At 61.4% G+C, this 26076-nt stretch overlaps 1 protein-coding gene across 1 annotated transcript; it reads left to right on the plus strand.

Moving 5' to 3' along the window:
• Positions 1-4950: 4950 nt before the first annotated feature.
• LOC134429448 (dnaJ homolog subfamily A member 1-like) lies at positions 4951-10983 on the plus strand. The gene is made up of 8 exons (XM_063176622.1): positions 4951-5004; positions 6099-6251; positions 6322-6520; positions 8212-8316; positions 8392-8619; positions 9323-9553; positions 10050-10150; positions 10237-10983. The coding sequence occupies exons 2-8, from the start codon at positions 6120-6122 to the stop codon at positions 10462-10464; spliced, it is 1224 nt and encodes a 407-aa protein (XP_063032692.1). The 5' UTR covers positions 4951-5004; positions 6099-6119; the 3' UTR covers positions 10465-10983.
• Positions 10984-26076: the final 15093 nt, after the last annotated feature.

Genomic DNA, 26076 nt, shown 5'->3' on the forward strand with positions numbered 1-26076 from the left:
GGCTCATTTCCAGTTTGGGGGCTCCATTCCCAGTTTGGGGCTCATTCCCAGTTTGGGGGCTCCATTCCCACTTTGGGGCTCATTCCCAGTTTGGGGCTCCATTCCCACTTTGGGGCTCATTCCCACTTTGGGGGCTCCATTCCCACTTTGGGGCTCATTCCCACTTTGGGGGCTCCATTCCCACTTTGGGGGCTCCATTCCCACTTTGGGGCTCATTCCCAGTTTGGGGCTCGTTCCCAGTTTGGGGCTCATTCCCACTTTGGGGCTCATTCCCACTTTGGGGCTCATTCCCAGTTTGGGGCTCATTCCCAGTTTGGGGGCTCCATTCCCACTTTGGGGACTCCATTCCCAGTTTGGGGCTCATTCCCAGTTTGGGGGCTCCATTCCCAGTTTGGGGGCTCCATTCCCAGTTTGGGGCTCATTCCCAGTTTGGGGTCTCATTCCCACTTCGGGGGCTCCATTCCCAGTTTGGGGCTCATTCCCAGTTTGGGGGCTCCATTCCCAGTTTGGGGCTCATTCCCAGTTTGGGGACCCCATTCCCAGTTTAAGGACCCCACTCCCAATTTAGAAACCCCATTCTCAGTTTAGAATCCCCATTCCCAGTTCAGAGACCCCACTCCCAGTTTAGAATCCCCATTCCCAGTTCAGAGACCCCACTCCCAGTTTAGAATCCCCATTCCCAGTTCAGAGACCCCACTCCCAGTTTACAAACCCCATTCCCAGTTTAGAATCCCCATTCCCAGTTCAGAGAGCCCACTTCCCATTTGGGAACCATGTGCCCAGTTTAGGAACTCCATTCCCACTTTAAGGACCCCATTCCCAGTTTAGAAATTCCATTCCCAGTTTAGAAACCCCATTCTCAGTTCAGAGCCCCCATTCCCAGTTTAGAAACCCCATTCCCAATTTAGAATTTCCATTCCCAGTTTAGAAATTCCATTCCCTGTTCAGAGACCCCATTCCCAGTTCAGAAACCCCACTCCCAGTTTGGGGAGCCCATTCCCAGTTCAGAGACCCCACTCCCCATTTGGGAACCATGTGCCCAGTTTAGGAGCCCCATTCCCACTTTCAAAACCCCATTTCCAGTTTAGAAACTCCATTCCCAGTTCAGGGCCCCATTCCCAGTTTAGAGACCCCATTCCCAGTTTAGAAATTCCATTCCCAATTAAGAAATCCCATTCCCAGTTCAGAGCCCCCATTCCCAGTTTAGAAACTCCATTCCCAGTTCACAGCCCCCATTCCCAGTTCAGAGCCCCCATTCCCAGTTTAGAAACTCCATTCCCAGTTCACAGCCCCCATTCCCAGTTCAGAGCCCCCATTCCCAGTTCAGAGCCCCCATTCCCAGTTTAGAAACTCCATTCCCAGTTCACAGCCCCCATTCCCAGTTCACAGCCCCCATTCCCAGTTTAGAAACTCCATTCCCAGTTCACAGCCCCCATTCCCAGTTCACAGCCCCCATTCCCAGTTCAGGGCCCCATTCCCAGTTCAGAGCCTCCATTCCCAATCCAGAGCCCCATTCCCAGTTCAGGGCCCCATTCCCAGTCCAGATCCCCATTCCCAGTCCAGATCCCCATTCCCAGTCCAGATCCCCATTCCCAGTTCACAGCCCCCATTCCCAGTTCAGGGCCCCATTCCCAGTCCAGAGCCCCCATTCCCAGTTCACAGCCCCCATTCCCAGTTCAGGGCCCCATTCCCAGTCCAGAGCCCCATTCCCAGTTCAGAACCCCCATTCCCAGTTCAAACCCCCCATTCCCAGTCCAGATCCCCATTCCCAGTTCAAACCCCCCATTCCCAGTCCAGAGCCCCCATTCCCAGTTCAAACCCCCCATTCCCAGTCCAGATCCCCATTCCCAGTTCAGAGCCCCCATTCCCAGTTCAAACCCCCCATTCCCAGTTCAGAACCCCCGTTCCCAGTTCAGGGCCCCATTCCCAGTCCAGAGCCCCCATTCCCAGTTCACAGCCCCCATTCCCAGTCCAGAGCCCCCATTCCCAGCTCAGAGCCCCCATTCCCAGTTCAGAGCCTCCATTCCCAGTCCAGAGCCCCCATTCCCAGCTCAGAGCCCCCATTCCCAGTTCAGAGCCCCATTCCCAGTTCAGAGCCCCCATTCCCAGTTCAGAGCCCCATTCCCAGTCCAGAACCCCCATTCCCAGTCCAGAGCCCCCATTCCCAGCTCAGAGCCCCCATTCCCAGTTCACAGCCCCCATTCCCAGTCCAGAGCCCCCATTCCCAGTTCACAGCCCCCATTCCCAGTCCAGAGCCCCATTCCCAGTTCACAGCCCCCATTCCCAGTTCAGATCCCCATTCCCAGTTCAGACCCCCCATTCCCAGTTCAGAGCCCCCATTCCCAGTTCAGATCCCCATTCCCAGTTCAGAGCCCCATTCCCAGTCCAGATCCCCATTCCCAGTTCAGAGCCCCCATTCCCAGTTCAGAGGCCCCATTCCCAGTTCAGAGCCCCCACTCCCAGTTCAGAGCCCCCGTTCCCAGTTCAGAGCCCCATTCCCAGTTTGGGGAGCCCATTCCCAGTCCAGAGCCCCCATTCCCAGTTCAGAGCCCCCATTCCCAGCTCAGAGCCCCCATTCCCAGTTCAGAGCCCCCATTCCCAGTCCAGAACCCCCATTCCCAGTTCAAACCCCCCATTCCCAGTTCAGAACCCCCATTCCCAGTCCAGAACCCCCATTCCCAGTCCAGAGCCCCATTCCCAGTTCACAGCCCCCATTCCCAGTCCAGAGCCCCCATTCCCAGTCCAGAGCCCCCATTCCCAGTCCAGATCCCCATTCCCAGCTCAGAACCCCCATTCCCAGTCCAGAGCCCCCACTCCCAGTTCAGAGCCCCATTCCCAGTTCACAGCCCCCATTCCCAGTTCAAACCCCCCATTCCCAGTTCAGACCCCCCATTCCCAGTCCAGAGCCCCCACTCCCAGTTCAGAGCCCCATTCCCAGTCCAGATCCCCATTCCCAGTTCACAGCCCCCATTCCCAGTCCAGAGCCCCCATTCCCAGTTCAAACCCCCCATTCCCAGTTCAGACCCCCCATTCCCAGTCCAGAGCCCCCACTCCCAGTTCAGAGCCCCATTCCCAGTTCAGACCCCCCATTCCCAGTCCAGAACCCCCATTCCCAGTCCAGAGCCCCCATTCCCAGTTCAGAGCCCCATTCCCAGTCCAGATCCCCATTCCCAGCTCAGAGCCCCCATTCCCAGTCCAGAGCCCCCATTCCCAGTTCATAACCCCCATTCCCAGTTTGGGGAGCCCATTCCCAGTTCAGACCCCCCATTCCCAGTCCAGAGCCCCCGTTCCCAGTTCAGGGCCCCTCCCAGTGCCCCGGGGCTCCTCCTCGGGCTGCAATTCTCGGGCATTCCGGGCCCAGCTGCCCCGGGGGGCTCCTGTGGGGCCGCAGCTGCTGCAGGGCTTGGGTTACACCGAGGGGGGGGGGGGGGGGGATTGATCCCTGCAGGACCCCCCAGCCCACCCTGAACCCCCCCGGAGCCCAGAGGGGCCCAGCCTGGCTGGGGGGGGGCAGCAGGGCTGGGCTGGAGCGCGGGGAGGGGATGCCAGCACCCCTAAAGCCCAGCAGAACCTCTGGAACCTTCCTCCTCCTCCTCCTCCTCCTCCCCAGGGTCCCTGGTCAGACCCTGAGGCCACAGTGGGGGCTCCGGGGGCTCCAGAAATGCCTGAGCAGCCTTTGAGGAGGGGGAGCTGGAGGAGAGACCCTGACCCCCCACACTGTCACCCCTGGGTGGGGACAAAGGGAACAAGGGGTCCCAAATGCTGGAGAGACCCCAGACCCCCTGGACATACCCCAGCCCCCCAGTTCCAAGCCCAGACCCCAGTTCTGATCCCTGGCAAGACCCCAGACCTCAGTTCAAACCCCAGCCCCCCAGTTCTGTCCCCTGGCCAGACCCCAGCCCCCAGTTCTGACCCCTTAAGAGACCCCAGCCCCCAGTTCAGACCCCAGACCCCCAGTTCTGACCCCTTAAGAGACCCCAGCCCCCAGTTCAGACCCCAGACCCCCAGTTCTGACCCCTTAAGAGACCCCAGCCCCCAGTTCTGCCCCCTTCACCCCCTCAGCTCATCCCTCAGACCCCTCCCCATTCTTGCCCCCACTCCTCCTGCCAACAAACCCCATTTGGGGAAGGGGAGCACAACCAGGAACCCCCAGAAAGGCTCTGCTGGGCACCCCCAGGGCACGGGGGGGGGGGAAAGCAGAGACCCCCATGGCCCCCCACCCTCGCTGGGAGCTCCCCAGGCTCCCCCATCACCCCTTTAGGACCCCCCAGAGATGCAGGGACCCCCCTGGGACCATTCAGAAGGAACCTGGGACTGCCAAGGGACCACCTGGGACCCCCCCGTGATTCCTTCCCCTGGTTACACCCACTGGGACCCCCAGGATCCTCCTCAGGACCCCCCTGGGACCATCCGGGACCCCCAGAATCCTCCTCAGGACCCCCCTGGGACCATCCAGGATCCCCAGAACAGCCCCGGGGACCCCCAAAACCCCTGGGAGCCCCTCCAGCCTCCACTGAGACCCCTGAGCACCCCCAGAACTCCCGGTGTCCCCACCCCAGCACCCCAAAACTCCCCCAGGGTCACCCCCATGTCCCCACACACGCCCATTGCCGCGCCCCGCATGACGTCATGCCCCCTTAGCTCCGCCCACTCTGTTGGCCCCGCCCACTGCCCCGCCCTCCGCGAGCCCCGCGCGCCCCCTGCCGGACGCGCGCCGCACCTGCATTCCCCACTCTCCCCTCTGATTGGCCACCCGCTCCCAGCCAATGAGAGACCAGGAGTCAACACCCAGCCGCTGTCTCAGCCAATCGCAACGCGAAGCGGCGCCCCGCCTCCCGAGCGGGCAAGCACCGCCCCTACAGCCAATCAGCGCCGCGCCCGCAGGGTGATGGGCGGGCGCAGGAGGGCGTTTCCACCAATGGGCGCGGCGTGCGGCGCGGAGGGGGCGGGGTCAGCGCGGCGGCTTCCAGAGAGTTCGGAGACGGCGGCGGAGCGGCGGCGGCGGTGAGTGAGGGGGGGGCGGCCCCGGGACCCCGCCGCGACCCCCGGAGCCCCCCGGGACCTCCCCAGCCTCCCTGCGACCCCCGCCCCACCCGTGTCAGCGGCGAGCCCGGCCCGCACAGCCCTGAGGCGGCTGCTCGCGGTGCCCTGAGGGCCTGCAGGGCTCCGGGGGGGCTCTGAGGCGACCCCTCCTCCGCGAGTACCGGGTTCGGGTCCGCTCCGCCGCTCCGGTGTGAGGTGTGGGGATCTCCGCGGCTGTGGACGGGCTGTCACCGTGTCACCTCTGCCCGGTACTCGCAGTGCGCGACCTGAGGGGCCGAACCGCCCCTCACGGGGCTGCTGGGCTGGAGCGACCCGGCCTGAGGGGCCCGGCCCCGGGGGACACGGGGGACAGGCCCCGCTCCAGCCAAGGGGATCCCGCCTTGGGACGAACCGGCCCCGGGGGACACGGGGGACAGACCCCGCTCCAGCCAAGGGGATCCCGCCTTGCACCGGACCGGCCCCGGTGAACAGACGCCGCTGCGGTCCCGGGGACCCGGTCCGGAGTGGGAAGCCGGGGTTATTTACCCGAGCGCTCCCCGTGTCGCAAGATAAACGTGTCCCCACCCCACGCGGGGCTTATCGGCTGTGACACACGGCCCCGGGGGGCACCGGGCACCCCCGAGCCCGCCCCTCACTGCCGGACCCCCGTGCGGTGCCCGGCTGTCCCCGGTGGCACCGGTTCGGACATGCCGTGTCACCCGCTGTGCGTGAGGGACACCAGGGATCAAAGCATTTTGGGGGACGGGATTTTGGGGTCCGCTTGCAGCAGTTCTGTGTGGGGTTATTGTCACCACTCTGTCACACTGTGGGGAAACTGAGGCAGGGCTGTGTAGAGGGAGAGCAGGGATCAAAGCGTTTGGGGGGGACGGGATTTGGGGTCCATTTGCAGGAGCCCTGCTTGGGGTCTGGCCGTCGCGTTGTTGTCACCACCCCCTGTCCCGCTGCGGGGAAACTGAGGCAAGGAGCCAGCAGGGCTCACCCAGCGGGGTTTGGGGGTCACTCAGAGCTCACCGTGAGCTGGCAGTGCCACGCTCACAGCCCTGTCCCGTCACCAGCACGTCACAGCAGCCGGGAAGATGGTGAAGGAGACGGGTTACTACGACCTGCTGGGCGTGCGGCCGGCCGCCAGCCTGGACGAGATCAAGCGGGCATACCGGCGCCTGGCACTGCGCTACCACCCCGACAAGAACCCCAGCGAGGGCGAGCGGGTACGTGCGGCCCCCCCAGCCCCTCCCCGAGCCTCCCCATGCCCAGCTGACCCCTGTGTGCCCTCCCCAGTTCAAGCAGATCTCGCAGGCCTACGAGGTGCTGTCGGATGCCCACAAACGGGCGCTGTACGACCGCGGAGGAGAGCGAGCCATGAAGGAGGGAGGCCTGGGGGGCCGCGGGGGAGGCGGCGGCTTCGGCTCCCCCATGGACATCTTCGACCTCTTCTTTGGAGGGGGAGTGAGGATGCGAGGCCGGGCAGACAGGAGAGGTGAGGGGTGAGGGACTTGCTGGTGACCTTGGGGTGGGTGGGAGGGTGGCCAGCGCCGTGAGGAGGTGACAATTTTGCTGGCGCCGCTTGATGGGAGGAGATGATAGGAGGTGACAGCCTGCTGGGAGCTTTTGGGTCTGGAGCATGATGGTCACTCAAAAGGTGACAACCCTGCTGGGACCTTTTGGTGGGAGGGGGCTGGTGCCCACTACCATGAAGAGGTGACAAACTTGCTGGGACATTTTGGTGGGAGGGGGTTGGTGCCCCGTTCCATGAAGAGGTGGCCAAGACAAACTTGCTGGGACATTTTGGTGGCAGGGGGTTGGTGATCAGCGCCATAAGGAGGTGACAAACCTGCTGGCACCTCTTGGTGGGAGCACTGTGAGGTGACAGGAGGTGACAAACCTGCTGGCACCTCTTGGTGGGATGGGGCTGGTGCCCACCACAGCACTGGTTTGGAGGACAAGGGACTGCTGGGAAGCGTGACTGGGAAGGGACTGGCACCCAAATGCAGTGTGACATTGATTCAGGGGGTCACAGAGGCTGGTGCCCAGCATGGCACTGGCTCAGGGGTGGCAGGAGCCTGGTCCCCAGCATGGCACTGGCTCAGGGGTGGCAGGAGCCTGGTGCCCAGCACAGAGCTGGCTCAGGGGTGGCAGGAGCCTGGTCCCCAGCATGGCACTGGCTCAGGGGTGGCAGGAGGCTGGTCCCCAGCATGGCACTGGCTCAGGGGGTCACAGAGCCTGGTCCCCAGCATGGCACTGGCTCAGGGTGGCAGGAGGCTGGTGCCCAGCATGGCACTGGCTCAGGGGTGGCAGGAGGCTGGTGCCCAGCATGGCACTGGCTCAGGGGACAGGAGCCTGGTGCCCAGCATGGCACTGGCTCAGGGGGTCACAGAGCCTGGTCCCCAGCATGGCACTGGCTCAGGGGTGGCAGGAGCCTGGTGCCCAGCATGGCACTGGCTCAGGGGGTCACAGAGCCTGGTCCCCAGCATGGCACTGGCTCAGGGGTGGCAGGAGCCTGGTGCCCAGCATGGCACTGGCTCAGGGGTGGCAGGAGGCTGGTCCCCAGCATGGCACTGGCTCAGGGGTGGCAGGAGGCTGGTCCCCAGCATGGCACTGGCTCAGGGGTGGCAGGAGCCTGGTCCCCAGCATGGCACTGGCTCAGGGATCCAGCCGGGCTCCCCAGGCCGTCTCTGCCCCTGCGGCACAGCCCGCTGCAGCTCCTCACCACCCTCATTACTTTCTCTTCAAAGGGCCCTTCCCTGTGCCTGTCCCGGCTTTCCCCCGCCGTCCCCGGCCCCGGGGCTGGGCTGAGTCCCCGCAGCAGCCCCGGGGTGGCAGCAAGGACGCGGGGCCAGCCCGGTGACTCGGGCCCGGGTCACAGGGACACGGTGACTCTGCCGGCTTCTTGCTGAGACGGCAGGAGTTAATTGCAGGGCAATTAGGAGGCCGAGGGAGTCATCTGGAGCAGCTGGGGGTGGCTGAGAGCCCCGGGGTGGGAGCCGTGCCCTGCCCACGCTGGGGACCCGCCACTGCCCCAGGGTGGCATCCAGGCTTGGAGTGAAGCTGTCCCTGCTGTGTCCTTGAGGAAGGAGCAGGGCTGGCTCACCTGGTGAGCCTGAGCAGTGCCCAGTGCCTGTCTGGGGCTGGCACAAGGCTGGTGCTGAGCCAGGCTCTCCCCGTGCCCAGGGAAGACGGTGGTGCACCAGCTGTCTGTGTCGCTGGAGGATCTGTACAACGGCTCCACACGGAAGCTGTCCCTGCAGAAAAACATCATCTGCCGCAAGTGTGGAGGTGAGTGAGGGGCTGAGGGGCCGCCCCAGCACCCCCTAACCCAACATCTGACCCCCTGCCTCCCCCCTGGCACAGGCTGCGGGGTGCGGGAGGGCGCGCAGAGGAGGTGCCCCAAGTGCCACGGCTCGGGCATGGAGGTTCGCATCCACCAGCTGGGGCCCAGCATGATCCAGCAGATCCAGACCGTGTGCTCGCAGTGCCAGGGCCAGGGCGAGTGGATCCGGCCCCGCGACTGCTGCCTCACCTGCAACGGCCGCAAGGTGGTGCGAGAGAAGAAAATCCTCAGCGTGCACCTGGATAAAGGTGAGGCACTGCTGCCTGCACGGGGAGGGGTCACCCCAAAGCGCCACACTGTCGGTTTCTCGGCTGTTTAGGTGGCCTGGAAAGGCCCAGGGTGGCCTTGGACAGCCCAGCGCTTCAAAGGACGAGGAGAGACTTCTGATCTTGTCTCGGTCTCGGTGTTTATTAATTGTTTATCTAAAAGATTTTCTCTCGGCCCGACAGAGGTTTGCACAGCAAGTCAGCCATGAGCACACTGCGAGCCCCCGGGGCGGTCACTTATCTTTATACCCGAAGTTACGTGTACAATATTTATAATTTTTCCCCAATACCTTCTACCCTTATTAACCGGTGCACTTCTAGTAAGAACCAATCCCAAAGTGCCACCACCACCACAGAAGATGGAGGCCAAGAAGAAGAAGAAGAAGAGGACACGCCCCAATTCCTCCATCTTACTTCTTTAGACCCCCCTGTACAGAAATCCTAAACCCTGTGTTTCACACTCTAATTAACTTATCCCTTCACCATTTATCCCAGTGAAATCCTCCCATCCTCATACAGGTGTCGTCTCCTGTCAGGATCAAAGTCCAGCCACCAGACACTTCTGGCAACATTCCAGGACTCCCGAGCCCCCCAAGGGTGGTCTCGGCCACTCTGCACCTCCATCCTGAGGTGCTGAGATCCCACACCACACGGGCTCTGAGCCTCCTTCACTCCCCCCTCACAGGCATGAAGGACGGGCAGAAAATCACCTTCCACGAGGAAGGGGACCAGGTGCCCGGCCTGGAGCCCGGGGACATCATCATCGTGCTGGATCAGAAGGAACATCCTGTTTTCCGGCGCAGCGGTGACGACCTGATTGTCAGGAGGGAGATCAGCCTGGCAGACGCCCTGTGTGGGTGCAGGCAGGTGATCCACACCCTGGACAACCGCACCCTGCTCGTGTCCTCCCCGCCAGGTGAGGGGCACTGGGCACCTGGGAGGGGCACAGCACCACAGGGATGTGCCCCCTGTTGATGGGAGTGGCAAAACAACTGTCCTTTGTCTCGTTGAAAAGGAGAAAAGCCCAGGTTATCTCCTCAGTTAGGTAAAAAGACAGCTCATAAGAGGTGTGCCCACCTCCGCGGGGGATTTCACCTCAAACTTAATGATGGCCAGTTGGACAGGAGCTAAAAGTCCCACCTAAGCAATTTAGTAGAAAAAGGAGAGAGCAAGGGAAATAATCACTTTTGTGAAGCGTTTTAGGATCTCTTGCACCTGACTCTGCTTTTCTATGTAAAGAGTTTTGTTGTTTTGCCTTCCCAACACTACCACAGAAGCCATCCTGCTGATTCTATGCCTTCTAAGGCAGCTGAGCTATCTTGGGTGTGATAAATCTCCAAGAATTTCTAAGACCTAGCTCAAGGAGACCAATACATCACACCAGCGGGGTCACCCTCATCTCTGTCTCTCAGGTGATGTGATCCGACCCGGGGACCTCAAGTGCATCCCCAACGAGGGCATGCCCGTCTACAGGAGCCCCTTCCAGAAAGGAAAACTCATCCTTCAGTTCGAGGTGAGCTGGGGCCAGGATGCTGAGACTCCACATCTCCCACGTGCCACCTTCCCGAGGTGAAGTTGCTCCTGTGTGTGTGCCCTCAGGTGAAGTTCCCCGAGCCGGGCTGGCTCCCCACCGAGCGCCTGCGGCAGCTGCAGGGCTTCTTCCCGCCGCAGGAGGAGGTGATGGCCACGGAGGACACGGAGGAGGTGGAGCTCAGCGATTACACGGCTCACAGCGGGCCGGGCCGGCGGCCCTACGCGGGGGAAGCTTATCACGAGGATGATTTCGAGGACGGCATGAGGCAGCATGTGCAGTGCCAGACCTCATAGCGGGGTGGGGCCCGGCAGCAGGCGGGGCGCAGGGCGGGGCAGGGGAGGGGCTGCCACCTTCAGGGATGTATATAGGGCGCCTTTCCGACAGCACTGCACCTTCCCCGGCCCCACAGAGCCGGCAGAGCCCCCCTGCCCTGCCGGGTGAGCCCCCTGCCCGGTGAGCCCCCTGCCCGGTGAGCCCCCTGCCCTGCCATGGGGGGCACGGCCATGGGGGGCTCCAGCTGCCGCTGCTGGATTGGAGCAGTAACACAGGGGGTACCCGCCGCCCCTGCCTCAGTTTCCCCATCTGCAGCGTGGGGAGCAGGGGAGGTGCCCCAGTCCCACCCCCGCCCTGGGGACCTGCTGCCCGGGCCCCCAGCTCCTTGCTTTGCCCGTTTCTTTCCTTACTGGAGCCTGGTTGTAGGCCTGGGATGCAGAGGGGGTGGCTCTTTTCTCTTTGCACAGGACAGGAGGGGTTGGGGGGGACCCGTCCCTTTCCTTTAATTTATTTTTGGAAGAATTTTAGAAGTTTTTCTTTTTTTTTTTTTTTTTTTTTGGGGGGTGGGGCAGAGATGAGGAGGGTGGTGACTTTGTATACTTGGCATTAAATGCGAATCCCAACTCGGTGTGTGGGGTTGAACATGGGCATGCTGTGGGGCAGGGTGTGGGGCAGGTTATGGGGTTGAACATGGGGCAGGGTGTGGGGCAGGTTATGGGGTTGAGCCTGGGGCACACTGTGGGGCAGGGTGTGGGGTTGAACATGGGGCAGGTTGTGGGGCAGGGTGTGGGGTTGAACATAGGACAGAGTCTGGGACAGTGTGTGGGGCAGGTTATGGGGTTGAGCATGGGGCAGGTGTGGGATTGAACATGGGACAGGGTGTGGGGCAGGTTCTGGGGTTGTGCCTGGGGCAGGTTATGGGGTTGGGTGTGGGGCAGGGTGTGGGGTTGAGCATGGGGCAGTTTGTGGGGCAGGTTCTGGGGCAGGATGTAGGGTTAAGCCTGGGACAGGGTGTGGGGCAGGTTCTGGGGTTGTGCCTGGGGCAGGTTATGGGGTTGAGCCTGGGGCAGGGTGTGGGGTTGAACATGGGGCAGGTTGTGGGACTAAACATGGGACCGTGTGGGGTTGAGTGTGGGGCAGGGTATGGGGTTGAGCATGGGACAATGTGTGGGGCTGAGCATGGGACAGGTTATGGGGTGAGCCTGGGGAAGGGTGCAGGGTTGAGTGTGGGACAGGCTGTGGGGTTGTACATGGGGCAGGGTGTGGGGCAGGTTATGGGGTTGAGCATGGGGCAGGTGTGGGGTTGAACATGGGACAGTTTGTGGGGCAGGGTGTGGGGTTGAACATAGGACAGAGCCCGGGACAGTGTGTGGGGCACGTTATGGGGTTGAGCAATGTGTGGGGCTGAGCATGGGGCAGGTGTGGGGTTGAACATGGGACGGGGTGTGGGGCAGGTTATGGGGTTGGGTGTGGGACAGGCTGTGGGGTTGAACATGGGGCAGGGTGTGGGGTTTAGCCTGGGACAGAGTTTGGGGCAGGGTGTGGGGTTGAGCTTGGGGCAGGCTGTGGGGCTGTGTGTGGGATTGAACATGGGGCTGTGTATGGGGCAGGGTGTGGGGTTGAACATGGGGCTGTGCGTGGGGCAGGGTGTGGGGTTGAACATGGGGCTGTGTATGGGGCAGGGTGTGGGGTTGAACATGGGGCTGTGTATGGGGCAGGGTGTGGGGTTGAACACGGGGCAGGCTGTGGGGTTGAGCGTGGGGCAGCATTAGCCCCAGGGCAGTGACTCTGCCCCGCTTTGATCTCGGGCGTGCCTCAGTTTCCCCATCCATCCTTACCCAACCGGCTCCGGCTGCTGCCATCCCTGCCCCGGCTGCTCCTCGTGCTGCAGACCCCAGGCCTGCCTGGGGAGGGGTCTGTCCCGTTCCCTCCCCCCCGTGCCAGCCCTGCAGCCCCCCTTGTCCCCTGCGTGCACACCCCAGTCCCTCTCTGTGTCCTTGTCCCTTCCAGAGCCCTTCTGGACCCTCTGCATCATCCCAGCGTCCCTGGAGACCCCAAACAGAGGCAGATTCACCCCAAAAAGCTTCAACCCTGCACTCACCCCATGGATGATTCCAGCCACGGCACAGAGCTGGGCTGCTGAGCTGATAAGGGGGACCCCCCAAAAAAATTACCCTGTTATGGGGGGCAACTGCATCCCAGAACTTTGTTCCTCTGCTCTCCTCCCCTGTCTGGACACAATCTTGACCCTGTGGGTACCCCCAGTCCCTCTCCCTGTCCTTGTCCCTTCCAGGACCCTCTGCATCATCCCAGCATCCTTGGAGACCCCAAACAGAGGCAGATTCACCCCAAAAAGCTTCAACCCTGCACTCACCCCATGAGTGATCCCAGCCACGGCACAGAGCTGGGCTGCTGAGCTGATAAGGAGGACCCCCCCCCAAAAAATTACCCTGTTATGGGGGGCAACTGCATCCCACATCCCCCTGCCCCCTCCACGTGCTGGCCCAGGCTCCCCTCCGCGGTGGGATGGGGATGAAACCCCCCCAGCCCTGCCCAGGAGAGCCCAGGCCGGGGGGGCTCTGTGGGCTTGGGGTTGGAGCTCCCTCCCTCCCTCCCTGGAACCCAGGAAAGCTCCGGCGGCAGCTGCAGCTGCAGGGGGGAGGAGGAGGAGGAGGAGGAGGAGGCGGCGAGGAGAACAATGCTGGCCGGCCGCCAGCCGAGGGGAGAAGGGGGGAGCTCCTGCCCAGCCCCCGGCCCGGCGGGCTGAGCGCGGGCGGTGACAGTGACAGTGACAGTCCCTGTCCCCCGGGGCTCCTCCCCGAGCCACCCAGGCAGCATTGTCTGCCCTCCTGCCACGCTGGGCACAGGGATGCCCGTGTGTCAGAGCCCACCTGGCACCATGGCTGCGTGGTGCCCCAGCCGTGCCAGGCACCGAGCAGGGTCCCCTTGTCCCTTTTAGGGACACCCCTGTCCTGTTCCTCTGTCCCCTTTAGGGACACTTCTGTCCCCTTGTCCCTTTTAGGGACACCCTTGTCCTGTCCCCTTGTCCCTTTTAGGGACACTCCTGTCCTGTCCCCTTGTCCCCTGTAGCGACACCCCTGTCCTGTCCCCTTGTCTCCTTTAGGGACACCCCTATCCTGTCCCTCTGTCCCCTATAGGGACACTTCTGTCCTGTCCCCTTGTCCCTTTTAGGGACACCCCTGTCCTGTCCCTCTGTCCCCTATAGGGACCCCTGTCCTGTCCCTCTGTCCCCTTTAGGGACACTTCTGTCCTGTTCCTCTGTCCCCTTCAGGGACACCCCTGTCCTGTCCCCTTGTCCCTTTTAGGGACACCCCTGTCCTGTCCCCTGTAAGGACACCCCTGTCCTGTCCCCTTGTCCCCTTTAGGGACACCCTTGTCCTGTCCACTTGTCCCCTATAGGGACCCCTGTCCTGTCCCCTTGTCCCCTTTAGGGACACCCCTGTCCTGTCCCCTTGTCCCTTTTAGGACACCCTTGTCCTGTCCCCTTTAGGGACCCCTGTCCTGTCCCTCTGTCCCCTTTAGGGACCCCTGTCCTGTCCCTCTGTCCCCTTTAGGGACACCCCTGTCCCTCTGTCCCCTTTAGGGACATCCCAGCGACCCCCCCCCCCCGTATTCAGGCAGACCGAAGCCCCCTCCCCGCTCCCTCCCCGCACGAATGAGACAAACGCGCTTCCCCCACACCCATCCCAAGCTCAGCTTGCAGAAAAATGCCCGGTGAAAAATTCCGGGGTGAGGGGCGGGGGCCCCCCAGGGTCGCGCATTCATCGCCCGCTTTGTCTCCGCGCATGAAAGGCGAGGGGCCAGCCCGGCCCCCTGCCCGGCCCGGGGGGGCGGCGGGGTCACCGGGCGGGATTAGTGCCGGATTAGCGGCGCCGGGAGCGCGGCACCACCCAGGCGGAGCTGCGGGAGGGGGGGCTCAGCCCCCCGGAGCACTTTTGGGGTCACTCAGCCACGGCGGCCCCTCCGCCCCAGCTCCGCAATTCGCTTTTGTTCCGAGAGCAGCCGAGCTCCGGGGAGGGGGCGCCTCCCTCCGGGACCCCCGGGCCGCTGTGGAGCCCCAGCCCCCCTCTCCCCCCATTTGTGGGAGTCCCGGAGCCCCCCCAGAGCTCCCCCAGGCCGAGGCGAAGCGGAGCCGTCCCCAGGGCTCCGGGCAAAGCGGAGATTCCTCCGGCGGGGGCGGGGGGCACGGCTGGATTCCATTACCGGCGGCTCCCGGGGTCTCGGGGGGTGAAGTGGGGAGGGGGCCGGGACCCCCGGCAGAGGCGGGACACGGCCCTGGGAACGGCGCCAGGGGTGATGGGCGCCTGCCAAGCGTCCACCTGGAGATACCGGAGCCTTCCTCCCCCTCCTCCTCCTCCTCCTCCTCCTCCTCCCCAGAGAAGGTGTAATTCCACCCTCGCTGCTCCTGGACGGGCTCCCGGGCTGCGGGAGCACAGCCCGGCCGTGGGGGTGAGGCCAACACCGAGCCCCGGCTCCTTTCTCCATCCCCCCATCACAACACCGAGCCCCGGCTCCTTTCTCCTTCCCCCCATCACAACACCGAGCCCCGGCTCCTTTCTCCATCCCCAGATCACAACACCGAGCCCCGGCTCCTTTCTCCTTCCCCCCATCTCAACACCGAGCCCCGGCTCCTTTCTCCTTTACCCCCATCACAACACCGAGCCCTGGTTCCCTTCTCCTTCCCCCCACCACAACACCGAGCCCCGGCTCCTTTCTCCATCCCCCCATCACAACACCGAGCCCCGGCTCCTTTCTCCATCCCCCATCACAACACCGAGCCCTGGTTCCTTTCTCCTTCCCCCCATGACAACACCGAGCCCTGGTTCCTTTCTCCTTCCCCCCATGACAACACCGAGCCCTGGTTCCCTTCTCCATCCCCAGATCACAACACCGAGCCCTGGTTCCCTTCTCCATCCCCAGATCACAACACCGAGCCCTGGTTCCCTTCTCCATCCCCCCATCACAACACCGAGCCCTGGTTCCCTTCTCCATCCCCAGATCACAACACCGAGCCCTGGTTCCCTTCTCCTTCCCCCCATCACAACACCGAGCCCTGGTTCCTTTCTCCATCCCCAGATCACAACACCGAGCCCTGGTTCCCTTCTCCATCCCCAGATCACAACACCGAGCTCCGGCTCCTTTCTCCTTCCCCAGATCACAACACCGAGCCCTGGTTCCCTTCTCCTTCCCCCCATCACAACACCGAGCCCCGGCTCCTTTCTCCTTCCCCCCATCACAACACCGAGCCCTGGTTCCCTTCTCCATCCCCAGATCACAACACCGAGCCCCGGCTCCTTTCTCCTTCCCCCCATGACAACACCGAGCCCTGGTTCCCTTCTCCTTCCCCAGATCACAACACCGAGCCCCGGCTCCTTTCTCCTTCCCCCCATCACAACACCGAGCCCTGGTTCCTTTCTCCTTCCCCCCATCACAACACCGAGCCCTGGTTCCCTTCTCCATCCCCCCATCAGCGCTCGGTGGGGCGGTGCCCCCCAAGTGCCCCTCGGGAGGGGGGCAGTGCCCCAGAGGGGTCCCGGCCCGGGCAGGAGAACGGGGGGCAGGAGCAGCACCCCAAAGCTCGAGGCAGGGCAGTGCTGCACCCCGATCCTCCCTGAATCCCGACCCTGAACCCCCCAGCTCAGCCCCGTTGTCCAGGGCTAATTAACGCCAATCCCATGCAGAGCAATTAGCGGCCAGCCCGGTAATGAACAAACCACAGAACAAACCCAGGGGGTGCCCCCGGCTCCCCCACCCCAGCCCGGATTGGGGTCTCATGCTGAGAGCTGGGGTAGAGCACAAAGCCCGGGCCCCACACCGCCCTCCCTGCCCCACGGTCACCCCAGGGTCACCCCACAGTCACCCCAGGGTCACCCTGGTGCCACCACCCGCTTCCCACGCGGGATGTGCCAACCCCGCTGCCGCCCTCGCCCCCGGCCCCTTGCGCAATGGCCCCACAAAGGTTGTGGGGGGCAGGATCTGGGTGTGGGATTTGGGGTGTGGGATTTGGGAGGTGGGATCCAGGGGGAAGGATCTGAGGTGTGGGATTTGGGATGAGAGATGTGGAGTGTGGGATTTGGGGTGCGAGATGTGGGGTGTGGGATTTGGGGGGCGGGATCCGGGGGGAAGGATCTGGGGTGTGGGATTTGGGATGAGAGATGTGGAGTGTGGGATTTGGGGGGTGAGATTTGGGGCGTGGGATCTGGGGTGTAGGATCTGGAGTGTGGGATCTGAAGTGTAGGATTTGGGGGGTGGGATCTGGGGTGTGAGATTTGGGGTGCGAGCTATGGAGTGTGGGATATGGGGTGTGGGATCTTGGGTGCAGAATCCGGGCTGTGTGATGTGGGAAGAAGGATCTGGAGTGTGGGATTTGGGGTGCGGGATCTGGGGTGAAAGATCCAGTGTGTGGGATCTGGAGTGAGGAAATCTGGGGTGCAGAATCTGAGGTGTAGGATCTGGAGTGTGGGATTTTGGGTGTGGGATCCAGAGGGAAGGATCCAGGCTGTGGGATTTGGGGTGTGGGATTTGGGGTGTGAGATCCAGGGGGAAGGATCTGGGGTGTGGGATTTGGGATGTGGGACCTAGAGTGTGGGATTTGGGGTGCGAGATTTGGGCCGTGGGATCTGGGGTGCAGAATCCGGGGTGTGTGATGTGGGGAGAACGATCTGGAGTGTGGGATTTGGGGCGTGGGATTTGGGGTGTGGGATTTGGGGTGTGAGATCCAGGGGGAAGGATCTGGGGTGTGGGATTTGGGATGTGGGACCTAGAGTGTGGGATTTGGGGTGCGAGATTTGGGGCGTGGGATCTGGGGTGCAGAATCCGGGGTGTGTGATGTGGGGAGAACGATCTGGAGTGTGGGATTTGGGGTGTGGGATTTGGGGTGCAGAATCTGGGGTGAAAGATCCAGTGTGTGGGATCTGGAGTGAGGAAATCAGGGGTGCAGAATCTGAGGTGTGGGATCTGGAGTGTGGGATCCAGGGAGAAGGATCCAGGGTTTGGGATCTGAGCTGTGGGATTTGGGGTGTGGAAATCTGGGGTGCAGAATCCTGGGTGTGGGATTTGGGGTGTGAGATCTGGAGTGTGGGATTTGGGGTGCAGAATCCGAGGTGAAAGATCTGGGGTGTGGTATCTGCTGTGTAGAAATCTGGTGTGTGGAAATCCGGGGTGTGGAAATCTGGGGTGTGGAATCCAGCGTGTGGGACTCAGACTGCAGGATTTGGGGTGCAAAATCCGAGGTGTCGGATTCAGACTGTGGGATTTGGGGTGCAGAATCCAGGGTGTGGAGTCTGGTGTGTGGGATTTGGAGTGTGAGATTTGGGGTGTGGGATTTGGGATGCAGAATCCAAGGTGTCAGATCCAGACTGTGGGATTTGGGGTGCAGAATCCGGGTTGTGGAATCTGGAATGTGGGATTTGGGGTGCAGGATGCAGGGTGTGGGATGTGGAGTGTGAGATTTGGGGTATGGGATTTGGGATGCAGAATCCAAGGTGTGGAAGCTGAAATGTGAGATTTGGGGTGTGGGATCTGGAATGTGGGATTTGGGATGCAGAATCCAAGGTGTCAGATCCAGACTGCGGGATTTGGGGTGCAGAATCCAGGGTGTGGAAGCTGAAATGTGAGATTTGGGGGTGTGGGATCTGGAGTGTGGGATTTGGGATGCAGAATCTGGGGTGTCAGATTCAGACTGTGGGATTTGGGGTGCATAATCCGGGATGTGGGACTCAGACTGCAGGATTTGGGGTGCAGAATCTAGGATGTTGGATGCGGGGTAGAGATCTAGAGCACCGAATGTGAGATGTGGGATTTGGGGTGCAGAATCCGAGGTGAAAGATCTGGGGTGTGGAAATCTGGGGTGTGGAATCCAGCATGTGGGATTCAGACTGCAGGATTTGGGGTGCAAAATCCGAGGTGTCAGATTCAGACTGTGGGATTTGGGGTGCAGAATCCAGGGTAGTGGAATCTGGGGTGCAGAATCCGAGGTGTCAGATTCAGACTGTGGGATTTGGGGTGCACAGTCTGGGATGTGGAATCTGGAATGTGGGATTTGGGGTGCAGGATGCAGGGTGTCAGATTCAGACTGTGGGATTTGGGGTGCACAGTCCGGGATGTGGAATCTGGAATGTGGGATTTGGGGTGCAGGATGCAGGGTGTGGGATCCAGACTGTGGGATTTGGGGTGCAAAATCCAAGGTGTCAGATTCAGACTGTGGGATCTGGGGCGCAGAATCCAGGGTGTGGAATCTGGAATGTGGGATTTGGGGTGCAGGATCCAGGGTAGTGGAATCTGGGGCGCAGAATCCGAGGTGTCAGATTCAGACTGTGGGATTTGGGGTGCAGAATCCAAGGTGTCAGATTCAGGCTGTGAGATCTGGGGTGCAGAATTTGGAATGTGGGATGTGGAGTGTGGGATTTGGGGTGCAGAATCCGAGGTGAAAGATCTGGGGTGTGGTATCCGGTGTGTGGAAATCTGGGGTGTGGAATCCAGCATGTGGGACTCAGACTGCAGGATTTGGGGTGCAAAATCCGAGGTGTCAGATTCAGACTGTGGGATTTGGGGTGCAGGATGCAGGGTGTGGAATCTGGAATGTGGGATTTGGGGTGCAGAATCTGGGGTGTCAGATTCAGACTGCAGGATTTGGGGTGCAGAATCCAGGGTAGTGGAATCTGGGGTGCAGAATCCGAGGTGTCAGATTCAGACTGTGGGATTTGGGGTGCAGAATCCAGGATAGTGGAATCTGGGGTGCAGAATCCGAGGTGTCAGATTCAGACTGTGGGATCTGGGGTGCAGAATCCAGGGTGTGGAATCTGGAATGTGGGATTTGGGGAGCAGAATCCAAGGTGTCAGATCCAGACTGTGGGATTTGGGGAGCAGAATCCAGGGTGCGGGATCCAGACTGTGGGATTTGGGGTGCAGAATCCAAGGTGTCAGATCCAGACTGTTAGATTTGGGGTGCAGAATCCGAGGTGTCAGATTCAGACTGCAGGATTTGGGGTGCAGAATCCAGGGTGTGGAATCTGGGGTGCAGAATCCGAGGCGTCAGATTCAGACTGTGGGATTTGGGGTGCAGAATCCAGGGTAGTGGAATCTGGGGTGCAGAATCCGAGGTGTCAGATTCAGACTGCGGGATCTGGGGTGCAGAATCCAGGGTGTGGAATCTGGAATGTGGGATTTGGGGAGCAGAATCCAAGGTGTCAGATCCAGACTGTGGGATTTGGGGTGCAGAATCCGAGGTGTCAGATTCAGACTGTGGGATTTGGGGTGCAGAATCCGAGGTGTCAGATTCAGACTGCGGGATCTGGGGTGCAGAATCCAGGGTGTGGAATCTGGGGTGCAGAATCCGAGGCGTCAGATTCAGACTGCGGGATCTGGGGTGCAGAATTTGGGATGTGGCATCCAGAGCCCTCAGGGTGTGGGGTCTGTGTGCCAATGGGGCGGGAGGAGAGTCAGGGATGCCCCTGGGTGGGGGGTCACAGGATATTTATTGAAAAATGGAAAAATGGAGGAGACAACAGAGGGAAGGGGAGGGGGCTGGGAGCCGGCGCTGCCCCGGCCTGGGGGGGTTCGCTGTCCCCATCTGTACCATATTCACAAATAAATACTGGGGAGGGGTGGCGGGGCAGGGCCGGGGGCTGCGGGAAGCAAGAGCAGCCCAGCAGAAGCCAAAGCAGCTGGAAGCAGCCCCAAAGGCAGGGAGGGGCCGCGTTACCCCCCGCCGCAGCCGGCACCGAGCCAGCCCCGAGAGCAGAGCGGGGCCGGGACGGGCCGGGAGCTCCTGCTGGCCCCGAGAGCCCTGCCCTGCACGGGGAGGGAGACCCGGGTGTGTGTGAGCCCCCAGAAAAGGGGGCTCGGGGATGCAACACCCGCCCTGTGGCGGGGGAGCAGCGCAGGGGGCGGTGGGGACGCGGGGAGGGCAGGGGGGATGTGGGGAGGGGTCACTGAGCAGGGGGGGGGTCACTCCCGAATGTACACCCGGGTGCACACAACGTCATCGGCCGTCATGGTCTGCGGGGAGAGAGGGGGGCGGTCACAGGTGTGGATGTGTCCCCGCCGTGTCCCCATCCTGTCCCCATCCAGCCCCTCGTGCCCCCATTCTTCCCCTCCTGTCCCCTTTCCCCCTTCCTGTCCCCATCCCAGCTCCTCCTGTCCCATCCACCCGCTCTTGTCCCCATCTGCCCCTCCTGTCCCCATCCCAGCTCCTCCTGTCACATCCACCCCCTCCTGTCCCCATCTGCCCCTCCTGTCCCCTTTCCCCTTTCCAGTCCCATCCATCCCCTCCTGTCCCCATCCCAACACATTCCTGTCCCCATCTATCCCCTCCTGTCCCATCTATCCCCTCTTGTCATTCTCCCCCTCCTGTCCCCATCCCAGCTCCTCCTGTCCCCATCCCAGCTCCTCCTGTCCCTTTTCCCCCCCCTCCTGTCCCCTTTCCCCCGCTCTTGTCCCCATCCGCCACCTCCTGCCCCATCTGCCCCCCTCCTGTCCCATCCGCCCCCTCCTGTCCCCATCCCAGCCCTTCCTGTCCCCTTTCCCCTGCTCTTGCCCCCATTCTTCCCCTCCTGTCCCCATCTTCCTCCTCTCCTGTCCCATCCCAGTGCATTCCTGTCCCCTTTCCCCCTCTCCTGTCCCCATCCCAGCCCCTCCTGTCCCCATTCTCCCCCTCCTATCCCATTTGCCCCCTCCTGTCCCCATTTCCCTCCTCCTGTCCCCTTTCCACCCCTTCCTGTCCCCATCCCAGCTCCTCCTGTCCCATCTGCCCCCTCTTGTCCCCTCCTGTCCCCATCCACCCTCTCCTGTCCCCTCCTGTCCCCATCCCAGGGGGTTCCTGTCCCATCCATCCCCTCCTGTCCCCTTTCCCCCTCCTGTCCCCTTTCCCCTTTCCTGTCCCCATCCCAGCCCCTCCTGTCCCCATCCCAACACATTCCTGTCCCCATCTATCCCCTCTTGTCCCATCTATCCCCTCTCCTGTCCTCCTCCACCCCTTCCTGTCCCCATCCACCCACCCTGTCCCCATCCATCCCCTCCTGTCCCCATCCCAGTGCGTTCCTGTCCCCTCCTGTCCCCATTCCCCCGCTCCTGTCCCATCCAAGTGCATTCCTGTCCGCTTTCCCCCCTCTGTCCCCATCCCAGCCCCTCCTGTCCCCATCCACCTTCTCCTGTCCCCACCCCAGCTCCTTCTGTCCCATCCACCCCCTCTTGTCCCCATCTGCCCCTCCTGTCCCCTTTCCCCCCCCGTCCAGTCCCATTCCAGCCCCCTCCTGTCCCCATCCCAGTGGGTTCCTGTCCCCATCCAGCCCCTCCTGTCCCCATTCTCCCCCTCCTATCCCATTTGCCCTCTCCTGTCCCCATTCCCTCCCTCCTGCCCCATTCCCCTCCTCCTGTCCCCTTCTTGTCCCCATCCCAGCTCCTCCTGTCCCATCCACCCCCTCTTGTCCCCATCTGCCCCTCCTGTCCCCTTTCCCCCTCTCCTGTCCCCATCCACCCAGTCCTGTCCCCATCCCAGTGGGTTCCCATCCCATCCCCGCCCCTCCTGTCTCCTTTCCCCCTTTCCTGTCCCATCCATCCCCTCCTGCCCCCATCCCAACATATTCCTGTCCCCATCTATCCCCTCCTGTCCCATCTATCCCCTCCTGTCCCCTTTCCCCCTCTCCCGTCCCCCTCCACCCCTTCCTGTCCCCATTCCCCCCTTCCTGTCCCCATTCCCCCCTTCCTGTCCCCATCCAGTGCATTCCTGTCCCCTTTACCCCCCTCTGTCCCCATCCACCTTCTCCTGTCCCCATCCCAGCCCCTCCTGCCCCCATCCCATCACATTCCTGTCCCCATCCATCCCCTCCTGTCCCCAATTCCTCCCTTCCTGTCCCCAGCCCAGCGCGTTCCTGTCCCCTCCTGTCCCCATTCCCCCCCTCCTGTCCCATCCCAGCCCCTCCTGTCCCCATCCCAGTGCATTCCTGTCCCCTTTCCCCCCCTCCTGTCCCCATCCCAGCTTCTCCTGTCCCCATCCCAGCTCCGAAGGAATTCCCAGCAGGCAGCGCTGCCCCCAAGCCCCGTTTGGTCCCGTTTGGTCCCGTTTGGCCCCGGTTGGCCCCGGTTCCCCGTTGTTCCCGTTGTTCCCCGTTGTTCCCCGTCGTTCCCCTCACCAGGATGAGCTCGCCGTCGTTGCTCATCTCCCGGGACCAGCCCGTCCTGGGCCCGTCTCCCTTGAGCAGGCGCTGCTCGCACACCATCTTGTTCTTGCTCTCATCCTCCCACCTGGCCAGGCTCTGCGGGCACGGGGGGCAGCGATTGGGGGGCCGTGCGGGCACCCCCGGGCACCTCCTGCCCACCCCGGGGGCAGAACGGGGCATTTGTGCCTGTGCCAGGGGGGTGTGGGGGCACTGGGCATCAGGGGGGTACAGGGAGGGGATGGGGGCACAATGGGGGCTACAATGAGGGGTCGGGGGCACAGGAAGGGGTTGGGGGGCACAATGAGGGGTTGGGGGCACAGGGAGAGGTTGGGGGCACAATGAGGGGTTGGGGGCACAGGGAGAGGTTGGGGGCACAATGAGGGGCTGAGGGCACAGGAAGGGGTTGGGGGCACAGGGAAGAGGTTGGGGGCACAATGAGGGGTTGGGGGGCACAATGAGGGGTTGGGGGCACAGGGAGAGGTTGGGGGCACAATGAGGGGTTGGGGGGCACAAGAAGGGGTTGGGGGCACAGGGAGAGGTTGAGGGGCACAATGAGGGGCTGAGGGGCACAGGAAGGGGTTGGGGGCACAGGGAGAGGTTGGGGGCACAGGGAAGAGGTTGGGGGCACAGGGAAGAGGTTGGGGGCACAGGGAGAGGTTGAGGGGCACAATGAGGGGCTGAGGGGCACAGGGAGAGGTTGGGGGGCACAATGAGGGGTTGGGGGCACAGGGAGAGGTTGGGGGGCACAGGGAGAGGTTGGGGGGCACAATGAGGGGTTGGGGGGCACAATGAGGGGTTGGGGGGCACAATGAGGGGTTGGGGGCACAATGAGGGGTTGGGGGCACAGGGAAAGGGTTGGGTGGCACAACAAGGGGATGAGGGGCACAGTGAGGGGTTTGGGGTACAGGGAAAGGTTTGGGGGAACAGGGAAGGGGATGGGGGCACAACAGGGGTTAGGGGGCACGGGGAAGGGGTTGAGGGGCACAACGAGGGGATGATGGCACAGGGAGGGGGTTGATGGCACAAGGAAGGGGTTGAGGGGCATGGGGAGAGGTTGAGGGGTACAACGAGGGATTGGGGGCACAGAGAAGGGTTGAGGGGCACAACAAGGGGATGATGGCACAGGGAACGGATGGATGGCACAGGGAGGGGATGGAGGGCACAATGAGGGGTTGGGGTCACTGGGAAGGGGTTGGGGGACCCAGGGCAGGGTGGGGGTGCAGGAGGGGACTGGGGGACCCAGGAAAGGGCTGGGGGGCACAAGGAGAGGTTGGGGTGCAGGAGCAGGGGAAGCAGCTGCGGGGAGAAGGGAGTATGTGCACAGACAGACAGACACACAGACAGACAGACACAGTCACACTGACACTGACACACACAGAGTCACACACAGAAACACACACAGTCACACAATCACACTGACACACTCACATGCACACACACAGAGTCACATTCACACACACAGTCACACACACAAACTCTCACACTCACACACAGTCACACACACAGAGATACACACAGTCACACACACACACACACAGAGTCATACACAGGCACACACAGACACAGTCACACACAGTCACTCACACAGACACACCCACGAACTCTCTCTCACACTCACATTCACACACAGTCACACACACACAGACACAGTCACACACACACACATACAGTCATACACAGGCACACACAGACACACACAGTCACACACACACACACAGAGTCATACACAGGCACACACACAATCACACTGACACTCAGACTGACACACTCACATGTGCACACACACAGTCACACACAGTCACTCACACATTCACACCCACAAACTCTCTCTCACACTCACATTCACACACAGTCACACACACGGAGATACACACAGTCACACACAGGCACACACAGACACACACACACTCACATTCACACACACACAGACACACACAGAGTCATACACAGGCACACACACAGACACACACAGTCACCCACACACACACACACAGTCATACACAGGCACACACACAGACACACACAGTCACACCCACACTCACATTCTCACACACACAGACACACACAGACACACACAGTCACAGTCACACAATCACACTGACACTCAGACTGACACACTCACATGCACACACAGAGTCACATTCACACACACAGTCACACACACAAACTCTCTCTCACACTCACATTCACACACAGTCACACACACACACAGTCACACACACAGAGATACACACAGTCATACACAGGCACACACAGACACACCCACACTCACACACAGACACACACAGGCACACCCACATTCACACACACACAGTCACACACAGTCACACATTCACACACACAGTCATACACAGGTGCACACACAGACACACCCACATTCACACACACACTGACACACACAGTCACACACACACGGACACACACAGTCACTCACACAGACACACACAGACACACCCACATTCACACACACACGGACACACACAGTCACTCACACAGACACACACAGACACACCCACAGTCACACACAGTCACACACTGACACACACAGTCACACCCTCATTCACACACACACTGACACACACAGTCACTCAGACGCACCCACACTCACACATGCAGACACACAATCACAATCACACACTCACAGTCACACACTGTCACACCCACACTCACACATGCACACCCAGTCACACTCACACTCTCACACTCACTCTCACTCACACAGTGACACATCACACAATCTCACACTCACACAGTCTCCCACTCTCACACACCTGCACTCACTTTCACACTCACACACACACTTTCACACTCTCACACTCACACACTCACTCTCACAGTGACACAATCTCACACTCACACACTGTCTCCCACTCTCACACACCTGCACTCACTCTCACACACTCATACACACTCTCACACACTCACACACACTTTCACACTCTCTCATGCACACACTCACACTCTCACACTCACTCTCACAGTGACACATCACAAAATCTCACACTCACACACTGTCTCCCACTCTCACTCTCACACTCACACTCACACAGTGACACAATCTCACACTCACACACTCACAGCCACGCACACTCTCACACTCACTCTCACTCACAGTGACACATCACACAATCTCACACTCACACAGTCTCCCACTCACACACCTGCACTCACTCTCACACACTCATACACACTCACACTCACACACACACTTTCACACTCTCACTCACACTCTCTCATGCACACACTCATACTCTCACACTCACACACTCACTCTCACTCACCCAGTGACACATCACACACTCTCACACTCACACTGTCTCCCACGCTCACTCTCACACATTCTCACACACCTGCACTCACTCTCACACACTCTCACACTCACACACACTTTCACCCTCTCACACCCACACCCACTCTCCCACTCTCTCTCTCACTCTCACTCTCACACCCATA

This window comes from Melospiza melodia, chromosome 25 (assembly GCF_035770615.1).
Source record: "Melospiza melodia melodia isolate bMelMel2 chromosome 25, bMelMel2.pri, whole genome shotgun sequence".
Classification (NCBI taxonomy): Eukaryota; Metazoa; Chordata; class Aves; order Passeriformes; family Passerellidae; genus Melospiza; species Melospiza melodia.